A 13,331-nucleotide genomic window follows, 5' to 3' on the forward strand; every position below is an offset into this window, starting at 1 on the left:
TGACTCTTAGCGGTTTAAGAGTGACTAAGATATATCATCTCCAACAATATTCCTTATATTCACTCTTTATTTATTATTTTATTATTAAATTATTGTTTATTGTTATATTTACCAATAGTCTGAGGAGAGAGACTCCTCAATAATACATTACAAATAAAAAATGAAGTTAGGAGACACTAAGAGGTGGAGAGAGAGACTCTATTAATAGAGATGATGGAGAAGCTCTTAGTGATTTGAGGAGCCACTAAGAGGTTGTTGGAGCTCATTTTTTATTCTCCATCCTCAAATTTTAACTTAAGAGCCAACTTAATAGACGGTTGGAGATGCTCTAAGATATCAAATTATTAATAAATGGGGTAATAATAATAATAATAGTTTTCAAGCAAGATCAAATTTAACTTTACATTACCGAAATTTTGAAAAGTTAGTTTGACTGTTATTTAACGGTTAAATCCAACCTCCCAAACATACTAGACACGTACAAATTTGTTTTATTAGCTTATATATATAGCAGACTTAGTTGTTAGCATTTTAACAAGTTTTTTTTTGTAAACAGATTAAATACCGTAGAAACTTCATTAACGTAGAGCTAAAAGCATTCTTTTCAAAACTTCATTAAAGTAGAGCTAAAATTGACATTGCTAAAAAACGTTAGAGTTAAATTTAGACCATTTTATACATTAGGACTAAATCTGGACACCATCAAACACATTCTAGTCATTTGGCCCTTAACCCTCCTACATAATTATTTCCAAAATTTGCTCAGCCCTACTACATAGGATCAAAATCTAGCTTTTGCCCAAAACAAAGGTACATGAATAAACTTAGAAAATTTGAAAACTACAATCCTTACTTACTCATAATTGTCAATGTCATATTGGGAACTTAGGCTTATGACTTTAATCTTCCTTTTACTCAGTTGCATTAGCTTCTCTGCATCTTCAACCTTTGAATCTTTAATCAATCCATCTGCCACAACCTGCAACAATGCCTCATCAAAACGACATTTCTTCAAATTTTCAACACAAATCTCATAAGCAGAACAGAAATCACCCTTCTCACAAACAAACCCAAGTAATTTCTCCAAAGTTATCTTATCCAACACACAACCCTTCTTCATAATGTCACAATACCACCATTTAGCTTCCTCCAAGTTTTCATCTTCAACAAAAGCCCTAATCAAACCCCTGTAACTGTACAAATCAGGTTCAATTTCCTTAGATTTCATCTCTTCAATTAATTCAACAGCTTCTTTCATCCTCTTCTCAAATGCCAATCCATAAAGTTTTGCATTGTAGCTCCTTACATTTGGAACAACATTCATTTCCTCCATTTTCCCCCAAATTCTTTCTCCATCAGCAAACCTGTCATTGCTATAAAAACCATTTAACAGTGTGTTGAAAGTGATCAAATTTGGATTTACACCTTCTTTTATCATTCTATCAAGCACAGCAGCAGCAGAATCTAAAGCGCGCATCTTGTAGTATCCCTTAATGATTATATTATATGAAACTACATCTAAGGTTAATCGTAATTCATCAGGCAAATCCTTTAGAATTCCCTCGATTTTATCGAATTTCCCTGAATCAATACACGCAGATAATAGGGCATTGAAAGAGTAGACAGTGCGAGGGCAATTTAGGTCAGGCATTTCATCATACAGCTTGCGTGCATTCTCGAACATACCTGCTTTACCGTAGAGCGCGATTAAGCGGGAAGTGTAGGGCTCATCGGTTATGTCTTTGAAGTTCTTCTGATGTTGTAGGATTTCTTCAATCATAGAGAACCTTCGGAATTTGGCCAGGCGGAGAACGGTGTTCAGATAGATGTCGTAGCGGGAGCGGAAGTCCTCTGACTCCGATGATGTCTTGAATTTACTGACCATTGTTTGGAATTTCCCCGATTTAGTGATGACGGTGTTGGAGGCGGCGGTTTTAGTCGGGGCGCTAGCAGTGAAAAGGCCGGAGAGAAGGCGAGCGGCTGCTGAGGACATCGCGCGTTGTTCAGCTTAAAGTTTGATTTGAAGTTTAGGTCTTTCTTTTTTTGAGACATTAGGTCTTTCAACAGCTTAACTTAACCACTATCAAATACCAAATTTGAAAAATATGAAGGCAAAAAGTATTGTTTGGTGTATTAAGCAATCTATATCTTTCATCTAAGGGATAATTACAAAACTAGCACCTTTTAAGGAGCTAGTTTTTTTTTCTAACTCATTTTGAGAAACTCACCAAAACTAACACATTTCATTAACAAAATTCCAACATTGCCCTCCTCTCTAACACTCCGCTCCCGCTCTTTAACATTCGAACATCCATCTCTATAACCTAACACCCCGATGTTCATCTCTCTAACTTTCCGGCGATTCATTGCCCGATTCTGTACATTTCATCCAGCGAATCTCTGTTACTTCGAGTGGACATGGCGAGAACACGAAGCTCAGACAACGAATCGAATTCAGAAGGAAGGACAAAAAAGAGGGTAAATAACTTGACTTTACATTTGCGTTTCTCTCTTGTATTGTATGTACATTTGTTGTGTTTGAGAAGGAATATTTCGTTTCGTTTCGTTTCGTTTACTTCTTCTGGTGTTAGGGTTTATCTGGGTTCGTCTGGTGTTAGGAAGTCATTCGGTTTGGTTGAAATTCGTCGATGTGTATGTTCATCGGCAACCTAATTGTAGATAGTACATAGATATAGACAGACGAATGGCCGATAGAACATCCATATCGACGATCTATTGCCGATAGAACATTCATATCGACGATCTATTGCCGATAGAACATTCATATCGACGAGCTAATTGTCGATAACTCTCTTATTTTAGCATACGCTAGCTCATTCTAGCTCAACATTATAATTAGCTTAATTGTATGTTCCCTGATGATATGTCTACAATATTTTTCAGCATGATCATGTAGACAAGAGGAAGAGAGATGAGCATGGCTCTCCTTCGAAGAAGAAAGCCAAGAAGAAATCTGAATATAAATACAAAAAAGCATTTGGAACGGAAAGCGTCATCACAGTTAGGTGTAACCTAGAAGCAGCAAAACATATAAAGGAGTTTTTAACACCAAACAAAGTAAATCTATTTAGGAAGAGTTGCTTCGGGCAGTATTTGGATATGACCAATACAGTATTTGCAGGAGTCCTATGTCATACCCTTTTAACAAGGGAGATCATACGTGAAGACCTCAAACCCAGGGAGCTTTGCTTCAAAGTTAGAGGTGTTGAGTTAAGATTTGGGGATTGGGAGTTTGGACTCCTAAGTGGGTTACGGTTTGGAGACATGGAAGCATTTACCGAAAGGTTTAGTGCGATAAATAAGCCATATAGATTTAGGAATAAGATTTTCCCAGGCATCCCTACACCAACCTTTAAAGACGTGGAAACAATTATGCTGCAAACTGCTTGGAATGATGAATCTGATCAGGATGCAGTTTCATTTGCCATGTTGTATTTTGTCATTGGCTGTGTGTTGGATAACACTGCCGCAAAAAAAGCTCTTCCTTGGGTGTTGGAACTTGCTGAATTTCCAAGATTGTTTAACGAGTTCCCGTGGGGTGTTTGTGCCTGGGATGTGACCTACAGGTCTCTTGTTAATGGGATAATTGGTGGAAAAGACCGAATTGATCAATTGGTCGCCTATAAGGAGAATTTTAGGACTATCCGTGTCTCATACAACCTATATGGTTTTGCACACGTATTTCAGGTATGATGTGTGTGTATATTCTGTATACTAGAAATGTTGGTAATAGGCATAAATAATGAATTGGAACTTTGTTGCAGGCTTGGTTGTTGGAAGTATGGGATGCCACCCATGCATGGTATGAGAAGAAAGGCACTCGCATCCCACGATGGCTATGATGGAAAAAGACCAGTATCGCTAAATTGCCCAAAGTTCTAGCCATTTTTGAAGTAAGTTTGTAAACTGTAAACGTTTGTTGGCAAATTATTAATGTAAACTCTTATTGTTGGTAAACTGTTATTGTTGATAAACTGTTATTGTTGGCGTGTATATAGTCGATATTTAATCCATATCGAAGACAGATTGTCGATATTAAACCCATATCGGCGTGTATATAGTCCATAGTTAACCCATATAGGCGTGTATATAATCGATATTTAATCCATATCGAAGACAGATTGTCGATATTAAGTCCATATCGGCGTGTATATAGTCCATAGTTAACCCATATCGGCGTGTATATAGTCGATATGACATCCATATCGAAGACCTATTGTCGATATGTATGTTCTTTCGGCGTGTACATAGGCGATATTGTTGCATAAACTCCTGATTGAAAAGACATAAAATCTCAATTGTGATCCAATGTAATATCGTCTAGCCCAAGAGGAGATTGGGTATATGGATTCATGACATGTTTTGCCGGAGCACGATCTCAATTGCTATGTTGGGAACACAAGAACTTATTCTGGTTGCCTCTACTTCAGCAACATTTTGTGTCCATACTTCAGCAACAATTGGTCGTCTTACTTCCGCACCACTTGGTCTCCGTACTTCAGCAACAATTGGTTGCCTTACTTCCGCAACACTTGTTCGTAGAATCATAAAAACATATAATGGCATCACATTGGGCTTATTCCATCGACAAAACTCAATGAATCCAGCAATATCACTGTCATCCACTATGTCTGCTAATCGTCCAAAAAGTTTATTTGGACCGTATGTTGTGTGCATTGCCATTCGTATGTCAAAACAGCTTGCATCAACATTCAACGAAGCATGAATTCTATCTCTCAAATTTTGATAATCAGTTGGCGTTGAAAAATGGAGCACCTTCGATTGACCACCAACGTATATCATTGTGTCCATGGGCCCCTCTTTTTTCCATTCTCCATCCCACGAAAGCATACACAGACAAGTATTCGGGGTGGACATATTTTTGCATTATCATAAAAACAGAAGTAAATTATATATTATTTGTAACTTAACAAAGAAAGCTACTGAAACATATCATGGTATACACATTTCAAACTATAATATACGTCGATATACGTCGAGATATGTCGATATATGTCGATACAACTTAAATATCGACACCTACCGGCACATTTCGACACATAAGACTAACTCCTCCGTCGATATCTGATATATATCTACGATGCATTCTCGTGATAGCTGTCGATATTGATAATATATCGACGGAAGATCAAAAGACTCTGTTCTAGAATGATCTGTTAATGAGCATTAAATGCAGGTAATGATCACTAAATGCAGGTAATGATCACTTTGACTTTCACTCTCCACCGAATATCACTCTATCAATTAAATATGAGTCTTGTCTGTTGAGATTCCCCATGAACAAGCCAAGTTGTTTCTCCTATAAATAGAGGCTTTGTCTGTTCATAGTTTATTCATTCATTCTAGTAAACTCTTAAACACTCTATAGCCAGAAAATGGAAGCGCCACCACCACCACCTCCTCTTCCCGAGTTCGAAGCACTTATAGCTTCGTTCACTGATTCATTCCGTGAAGCTGACACGGACGAAATTATCCGATTCATGCAGGGCATGGCGAGAACCATGTCTTTCGCTGCTGAAGCCATGACTGACCATCTGGAGTCAGTTAGGGAAAAAAACAGGCGGTTGAAGAGGACCATTAGGCGCCTCAAAAGGCAGTTGGAGAAGTCCAAGATGGACTTTGCTGACGCCCTTTTGGGGCCTGAGTATCTGAATGTTTAGTTTATGTGCTTTTGTTATTATGTGTTTTGTGTTTGTTTCTCTTTTGTTTATGTGTTTTGTGTTTGTCTCTTATGTTTTATTGTGTTTTTGTTCGTTTTTTTATGTTTTATGTATTTTTTTCTTTATTATAATATAAAAATATTGTTCTTATCCATGTTTTATGTTTTATGTGTTTTGTGTTTGAATATTATGATTTAGAATGGAAAATCACATTTAACCGAGGTCGATATACGTCGATATTCATCAGCTATCGACGCCGATATGTCGGTCGATATTCATACTATATCGACGGATATCGACCATTTCTGGAAAAAATCGCAGGGTGAAGTTCCAAACCAAATGCATCTTCCTACAACAATGTCACTGTTTTTAGGGATTCGAACGAACAGGAATAACATGAAAAGGCAACAACAACAATATACATTGGGTTTTAGAGAATCAAAATGCTACATCTTGACCATGAATACGACGAAGCTTTAAATATTGTAAATAAATGAAAAACTTACATGATTGTGTATAAAATCTTGAAGCACAAACTGTGGGTTGGATAGATTGTAGATCGTTGTCTGTAAATCGATTTGTTCTTTAGAGAGAGAGAGAGAGAGCGAGAAAAAAAGAGGAAAATGGGGGGGGGGGGGGGGGGGAAAGACAACGTTATAAAAGGTTAGAGAGGAGGGCAAGGTTGGAATTTTGTTAATGAAATGTGTTAGTTTTGGTGAGTTTTTCAAAAGGTGTTAGAAAAGAAAACTAACCCCTTAAAAGGTGCTAGTTTTGTAATTGTCCCTTCATTTAAACATATTAAGCCCCTAATTTTTCATTGTTTGGTATATTAAACCCTCGATTTTTCATTTAGACACATTGAGCTCTTGATTTCTTTTATATATGAGTGTATTAGACCATTCTGTAACTGAAATCATAACAATGTATATCACTTACATTTGATATTGTACTCCATCTAAAAAAAAAACCGACCAGAATTTGCTTCAATTCGTGATACCTTTAACTTTGGAGGAATACCACATTCACAAACTACACAAGCATTCCAAGCTTGATTATTGAAGTTTGATTGTTGGTCTGCCATTAATCTCGAAGGTTGAGCAGAATACAATTCTAGGGTTTTTCTTCTTCCTCGTCGTGAAATTGAAAAGGGACAGGAAGAACTTATGTTTTAGTTTAGATCCTGTATTTTTATTCATTTTTCTTTTTTCCCACGTGACCTAAAATGGATAGGTTTCTCTTATACACGTATCACTCAAAGAGTGGTTGAGGAAGTAAAAAATATGGCTAACGCGAGTGTTACACAATTGCTATGATCTCAGTTACAGAAGGGCTTAATACACACATATATGAATTGATTTACGGAATGACCTAATACATTCATATATGAAAGATTAATGGCTCAATGTGTCTAAATGAAAGATCGAGGCTTAATGCACCAAACAATGAAAGATCAGAGGCCTCAGAATACTTTTTGCCAAATATAAATGTTAAATTTCACAGTAATTAACACCAGGTGGTCATAAAAGTTAGGACAATGTCACCAAAAGGTTACAAAAGTTTAATTTGTTTCAATAAAATCACTTAAATTTGTATTTGTTCTAATCAAGTCACTTTGGATGTTTTTCGATCATTTTTTCGCCGAAATTACTTATGTGGCATCTAATCACATGTTTCAACACCATGTGACATAATAAAAATAACCACAAATTAACTCAAGTAAATAAAGATTGCCTATTAAAATTTTAATCACAAATTAACCTACACGGCATATCGATTAGCCATTAAAATGTGTAGTTACAATTTTTTTAATATACTAGGTGGTGCTGACGTGACATTGAGATGCCACGTGAGCAATTTCGACGGAAAAATGATCGAAAAACATTCAAAGTGACTTTATTGAGACAAAAACAAAATTAAGTGATTTTATTGAGACAAATTAAACTTTTGTGACATTTTGGGAACATTGTCTAAACTTTTGTGACCACTTGTGCTAATTACCCTAAATTTCACCTTCACATTTTAAATTAAAGGTAGATTTAGTTCAAATATATATAAAATTGTTCAAATTTAATCTTAATGTTTTTAAGTAAAATCAATTTTAGTTCAAAGTTATTGAAAATTTGAAAATAATGGTTTGATGGTTATTAAACTGTTACATCAGACCTTCTAAACATTAATTACGATCTAAATATTTAATATGTCACCAACACAGTTACAAAAAGTTTGTTAAAATACCAACAACTAAGTTTCCACATACAAGTTAATCATATTTTTTTTTGTCAATGTGCCTAAAATATTTATTTTTTTTACTGATATAATTATAAATAATCAACAAAAAATAATGTACGAAACTGTTTTATTTTATCGAGAAACTTGTTTGGAATATCTGATTTGACAGTTAAATAACAATCAAACCAGCATTTTCAAAATTTTGATAACGTATAGCTAAAAATTGTCTTTTTTTAAAATGTTAATGTTAATTTGTACAATTTCATATATTAAAGCTAAATTAAATTTACAGTTTTTAAAAAACATTAGGGTCAAATTTAATCATTATCCCGAAATTTAATCCTTCTCCAATACCATGTGTATATTCTTTGTTTTGACCCTCAAGTTTTACTCTCTTTTTTTCAGCGTCAGACTTAAAACACTTTTATATATACATTTTATTAATACAACTCAGTCATTCCCTCTTTATTAACAATGTGAAATTCAATTCATTAATGTCTTCTTCCCATAAGATTGTTTCTTACTTAAACCTTTTACCTTGCCTGCATCCACAGCAGACTAAATTGTTATAGATCCACCGACTTCCGCCTTATTACTCCTGAACAATACTGTTGAAACACAATTTCCACATAGATTTTGATTATGACAAAAATATTAATATAATATCTCCATAATTAATAAACACATTAAAAGATAAAAATGATTTATTTATACTAATGTGTTTGTTCAAGTGTTTAGTTAATTTTAAGAAATAGTTCAAAGGCTCAAACGAAGCCCATCACTAAGAAGACTTGCGAATTTAAAAGGCCAAACCTTAATCATAGAAGCATCCAGAAGATCTCCCAGCAACTCTAAATCAAAAGTGTTCCGGAAGATAAGAATCAAGCCACGCTTGACAAGATCAACAGACGATCAACAGAGACATAGTTGACCTGCTCGCATCTGCCAACTGCCCATACCTGATAAGGAAAGCTTCAGAATCGCAGACGGCCTATCCTCTGGTCAACCTGAAAACTTTACTTGATTTGGTTATACAAAGAAGACAGACTCTGACCAACTCTGATCGACAGCACAACAGACAAACTAACGGACACAAGCAATAAGATGATCGGCTGAAGGCTCTGGCCTCTAGAAAGTGAAAACGATAGCTACACACTTTCCCTCTCAAAGGTTATTTTGAAATTCGAAATAACCTCCCCTCAAGTGTCAACTATAAATATCCTCTCACTTGCAACCTTGAGGATAGACATATACGAGAGAAAGAACGATCTTCAAGCAAAAGCTATAAGCGACTATCTCTTGAAGTTTCAAAGAGCAAAGCAAGAACTTCTTTACACAAACACTTCCATATTTATTGTGTAATCTTTTCTTTTAGATCATTCAATGTGTTCTTAGAATTAGAACAAAATCATCAATTCTCTAGAATAGTTTGGAAGCTTTGTTTGTTCGGTATTTAACAAACAGAGGTGGATAGTTAGTCGGAGTGTAGAATTATAGAGGAAGGTACTCTGTAATTGGCTCAATAACTATTGTAAGGGTTTGTGCTCTACCAGAAAGAGCTCAGTAGTGGATTAAAATTCGGAAGATGAATTTCAGGGTCTAGATGTAGGCAGGAGGTCGAACCAGGATAAATCTGCTGAGTATCGTTCTCTAACTCTTACTCCGTATATTTGCTTGCTCACTATTTTGAAACTGCTAATCTAACCAAAGTGTTATTTCTAACGTGTAAGATTCGGAAGTCCTCTAAGTGTTGCTCTCTGAATCAAGGACAAAAGCAATCTTAGTTACACGTTACTAAGACTGTCTCTGGACGCTAAACATCTGCACTCTAATCTGTGCTATGTGCTGTGAGAAACGTTTAAGAATGCAAAGAATTTTTTAATCCTTAATAGTTCCATTAACCCCCTCTCTGGAACTAATTCTCACATAACTAAGGGACCAACAAATACATCGTATATGAAGATTTTGTTCTCATACCAATTGTAAAAGCTTTGTCCAATACCGACTATTTTGCTCAACCCTTACATATTGAGCTTCACAACTTTAAAACATGTCTACAACATTAGAAACACACATTACTACGGTAGCCCTCTTCGTTTCGGATGTAGGATGCAATTGATTCATGTCCCCGTTACTATCCCGGTCGACCGCTTCTTACTTAAGTCATCTACCGTGACACCACGCTCACTCCATATCGAGTGTAGGCTTACCAACTTTCGCCTAATTTATCCCTAAACCAACACATCGTATACGAAGGATCCGCTCTGGTACCATTTGTAACAGCAAAATCCAATAAATGTTATTCGTTTTAGCCCAAATCCAACATCTTAAACCTCACAGTTTTAAAACGCATCTACATATATTAGGAACACATCTTACTAATATACCATAATAATTGTCTCTCAATTTTTGGTATGAGGTTCATTTCATTCTTGTCCCATCCCCATCCATTCCTTAGGAATACTTGCTTAGACCCTCCACTCAGTCTAAACCGGGTTGTTAGACAACCTCTCTAATTTACATTCAAACGCTTAATGACCCTCTAAACCTTCGAAACATCTTCTTTACTATCAAAACTTGAGTGAAATACTTTTTCATCACCTCAAGTTGCTTAAAACAACCTCAAGTTGCCAATACGGTATCGACACATGGAAATAAGAGATTAAAGCATGACTGTTTAAGTAAGTTGTGGGGGTGAGAAGAATATTTTGTTAAAAGATCATTACACATTTGTGTGCAAATTGGAGGACTAAATATATATTAAACCTTAATTATATTTAAGTTTTCTTAGGATAATATGCAAAAATCCACTTACATTTGCGCGCATGAGAAATTTTAGTCCTAACATTGGCAGCTAAGATTAATTTTATCCTTAACGTTGACAAGTTGGGTCAATTTTAGATATTATTATAAAACATAGATTTTTTGTTCTTTATTTTGCAGCAATTGCATATTAGTTGGTCCTATAAAAAAAATTCATATAAAATATGATTTAATAATAAAATTGAAGATTAATATTTATAAATTCGGTGAAATATTTGAATTTTTTTAACTCATACAAAAGACAGTATATTTTTAAATTTTTTTGTCTAATCATATTTTTGTAATCTGTTACATTTGAGTGATAAAATGACGCACATGTGAAGTGTACCTGACAAGATTCATGACCGAAAAGACTGTTTGATGAATTATTTTACAAATTGACCCATCTTATCAATGTAAAGGTTAAAATTGCTCCTGATTGCCAATATTAAAAGTAAAATTGCACCATTTTAAATGTTATGAGTAAAATTTCTATAAACGTTAAAGTATTTTGTACCTTATCGTTTCTCTCTCACTATATCACACGTATTAATCTATTTTTATATAATTTATGTAATAAACTTTAGAGAAAATTACATTAAAAATCAGATTTTAATTTTTATTTACATTTATCAAAATCCTTTTTATGTATTTATCTTCATATGATTTTCAATCTTAAAATGTCAAAATACTATAACTTTATTTTTGTTTTTGTCGAATTTTCAGTTAGAGTCACTTGTGGAGAAAAAATAGTTTTTAAAAAACCCATCAAATTTAACATATAAATAAATTTATTTAAAAATATGAGACACTTATTTATTTTTTTTTTTGAGGAAAAACGAATCAATAAATTAATGAATCAAATCAGAACAGATAGAGTCCTATAGCCATAACGGAGCAGTAAAAGCTATAAACTCGCTAGCATTGGAAAGGGCATGTCGTGCAACGACATGAGCACCCCTATTCACTAGACGCGGAATGAACGACACTTTGAAATTGTTCCTTGAACCTAGAATAATCTTACAATCCTGGATAATTGAACCAAAATTCGAAAGATCGGAACCAGAATAAAAAATACTATTAACTACGGATAAAGAGTCAGACTCGAAAAGAACATTAATGCAATTTAACTCGACGGCCCAACATAAAGCCTCACGAAGCGCCAATGCTTCCAACATACGCACATCATCGATTAAAGGGACTAAAACACTCCTGGAAGCCATAAAAGAACCGTTAGAGGACCGGAGACTGCTGCGTCACAGTTGAGTTTCAGTGCACCAGCAGGCGGCCGTGTCTAGTACCTCACTGAGACCGTATGACTAGGACCAGCCACCGTCGAGAGGGCTTCTACACCACGGTAACAAGAAGCATCGGTGATGTTTGCACCTCCCGTGCCCGTTGCGTCGTTAGCAACACTGCCCGCAACCAGGGATCTCCTTCGCTGTGTATTGCGTGATGCGTCGATGTTGTCCACAATAGCCAGCATCATAGAAGGAAACGGAGCCACACCACAATCACGAACATGGACCACCGAGGCTGCTGTCACAGGCTGTTGAGCAGCAGACGTGGATGCCTCGTCTCCGTCTTGCCCAACTGCTCGCCTGTCTGTGCCAGCCGCGCGATCTCGACCAGAAGCAGCAGAAACGCTGACAGGAGCCGCAGTAGAGACACGATCAGGAACATCATCATTGGCCTGACGGACTGGTTTCGTCGCTCGAGAGTTACGCCATTCTGTTAGGAGTCGATCCGCAAAATGCATAGCCTGAGCAGGTAATTGAATTCTGCCCTCCCACACAACTTGGTTCCTCTGGTTCCATATTGTCCACAGTGTCATTACCACTAAGCACGACAGCTCCTGATCCAAAGATGAAAAAACCTGCAAAACAGCATCAATTAGGTAATCTGATTGAAATATTTCCGAATTGATTCCGGCAATATTCCAACACTCTTGGGCATAAATGCAAGCAACAAAGACATGATAATCATGCTCCACATCAACATGACAGAATGGACATTGTATCGAAATGGGCATGCCCCCGAGAGGCAAGGCGGTATCTAGTAGCCATACACCCTGCTGCCAGTTTTCACATGAACAATTTAACCTTGGGCAGAATCTCCAACCTCCACAAACTCCCCCACCCTGCATGGCCCATTCCCCCACCCTCCACACTGCAAAGAGCCCTATAGCCAGATTTACATGAATATATCCCAACCTTGGTATGATGCCACAACCACTCATCCTTCACCTCTCTAAACGGAAGTATCATTCTGCACACCTCTTTCCCATCAGCTTCTGATAATAGATCCCCAATCTTCCCTCTATCCAAAACTTTTCTTCCTTGTAGAAAAAGATCATCCACCTTGAGATCAGGCTCTATTGGCCCCGGTCCCTCCTGAACCATGAAAGGAGCACTCGTATTCAACCATGGATCCTTCCACACTGAGATCGACTTTCTGTCTCTAATTCTCCATCTTGCCCCCAACTTCAAGACTTTAATAGACCTCCAAACACTCCCCCAAACAAAACTATGATTATTGCCTAATTTGGAGGAAAGGAATGGAACCTTAGGGAAATATCTAGCTTTTAAGAGCCTTCCC

At 36.3% G+C, this 13,331-nt stretch overlaps 1 protein-coding gene across 1 annotated transcript; it reads right to left on the reverse strand.

Moving 5' to 3' along the window:
- Positions 1-697: 697 nt before the first annotated feature.
- LOC136234273 (small ribosomal subunit protein mS79 (rPPR3b)-like) lies at positions 698-2,067 on the reverse strand. Its single transcript, XM_066024098.1, has one exon. It carries the CDS (start codon positions 1,991-1,993, stop codon positions 854-856), a length of 1,140 nt encoding a protein of 379 aa, XP_065880170.1. The 5' UTR covers positions 1,994-2,067; the 3' UTR covers positions 698-853.
- Positions 2,068-13,331: the final 11,264 nt, after the last annotated feature.

This window comes from Euphorbia lathyris, chromosome 6 (assembly GCF_963576675.1).
Source record: "Euphorbia lathyris chromosome 6, ddEupLath1.1, whole genome shotgun sequence".
NCBI classification, from domain to species: Eukaryota; Viridiplantae; Streptophyta; class Magnoliopsida; order Malpighiales; family Euphorbiaceae; genus Euphorbia; species Euphorbia lathyris.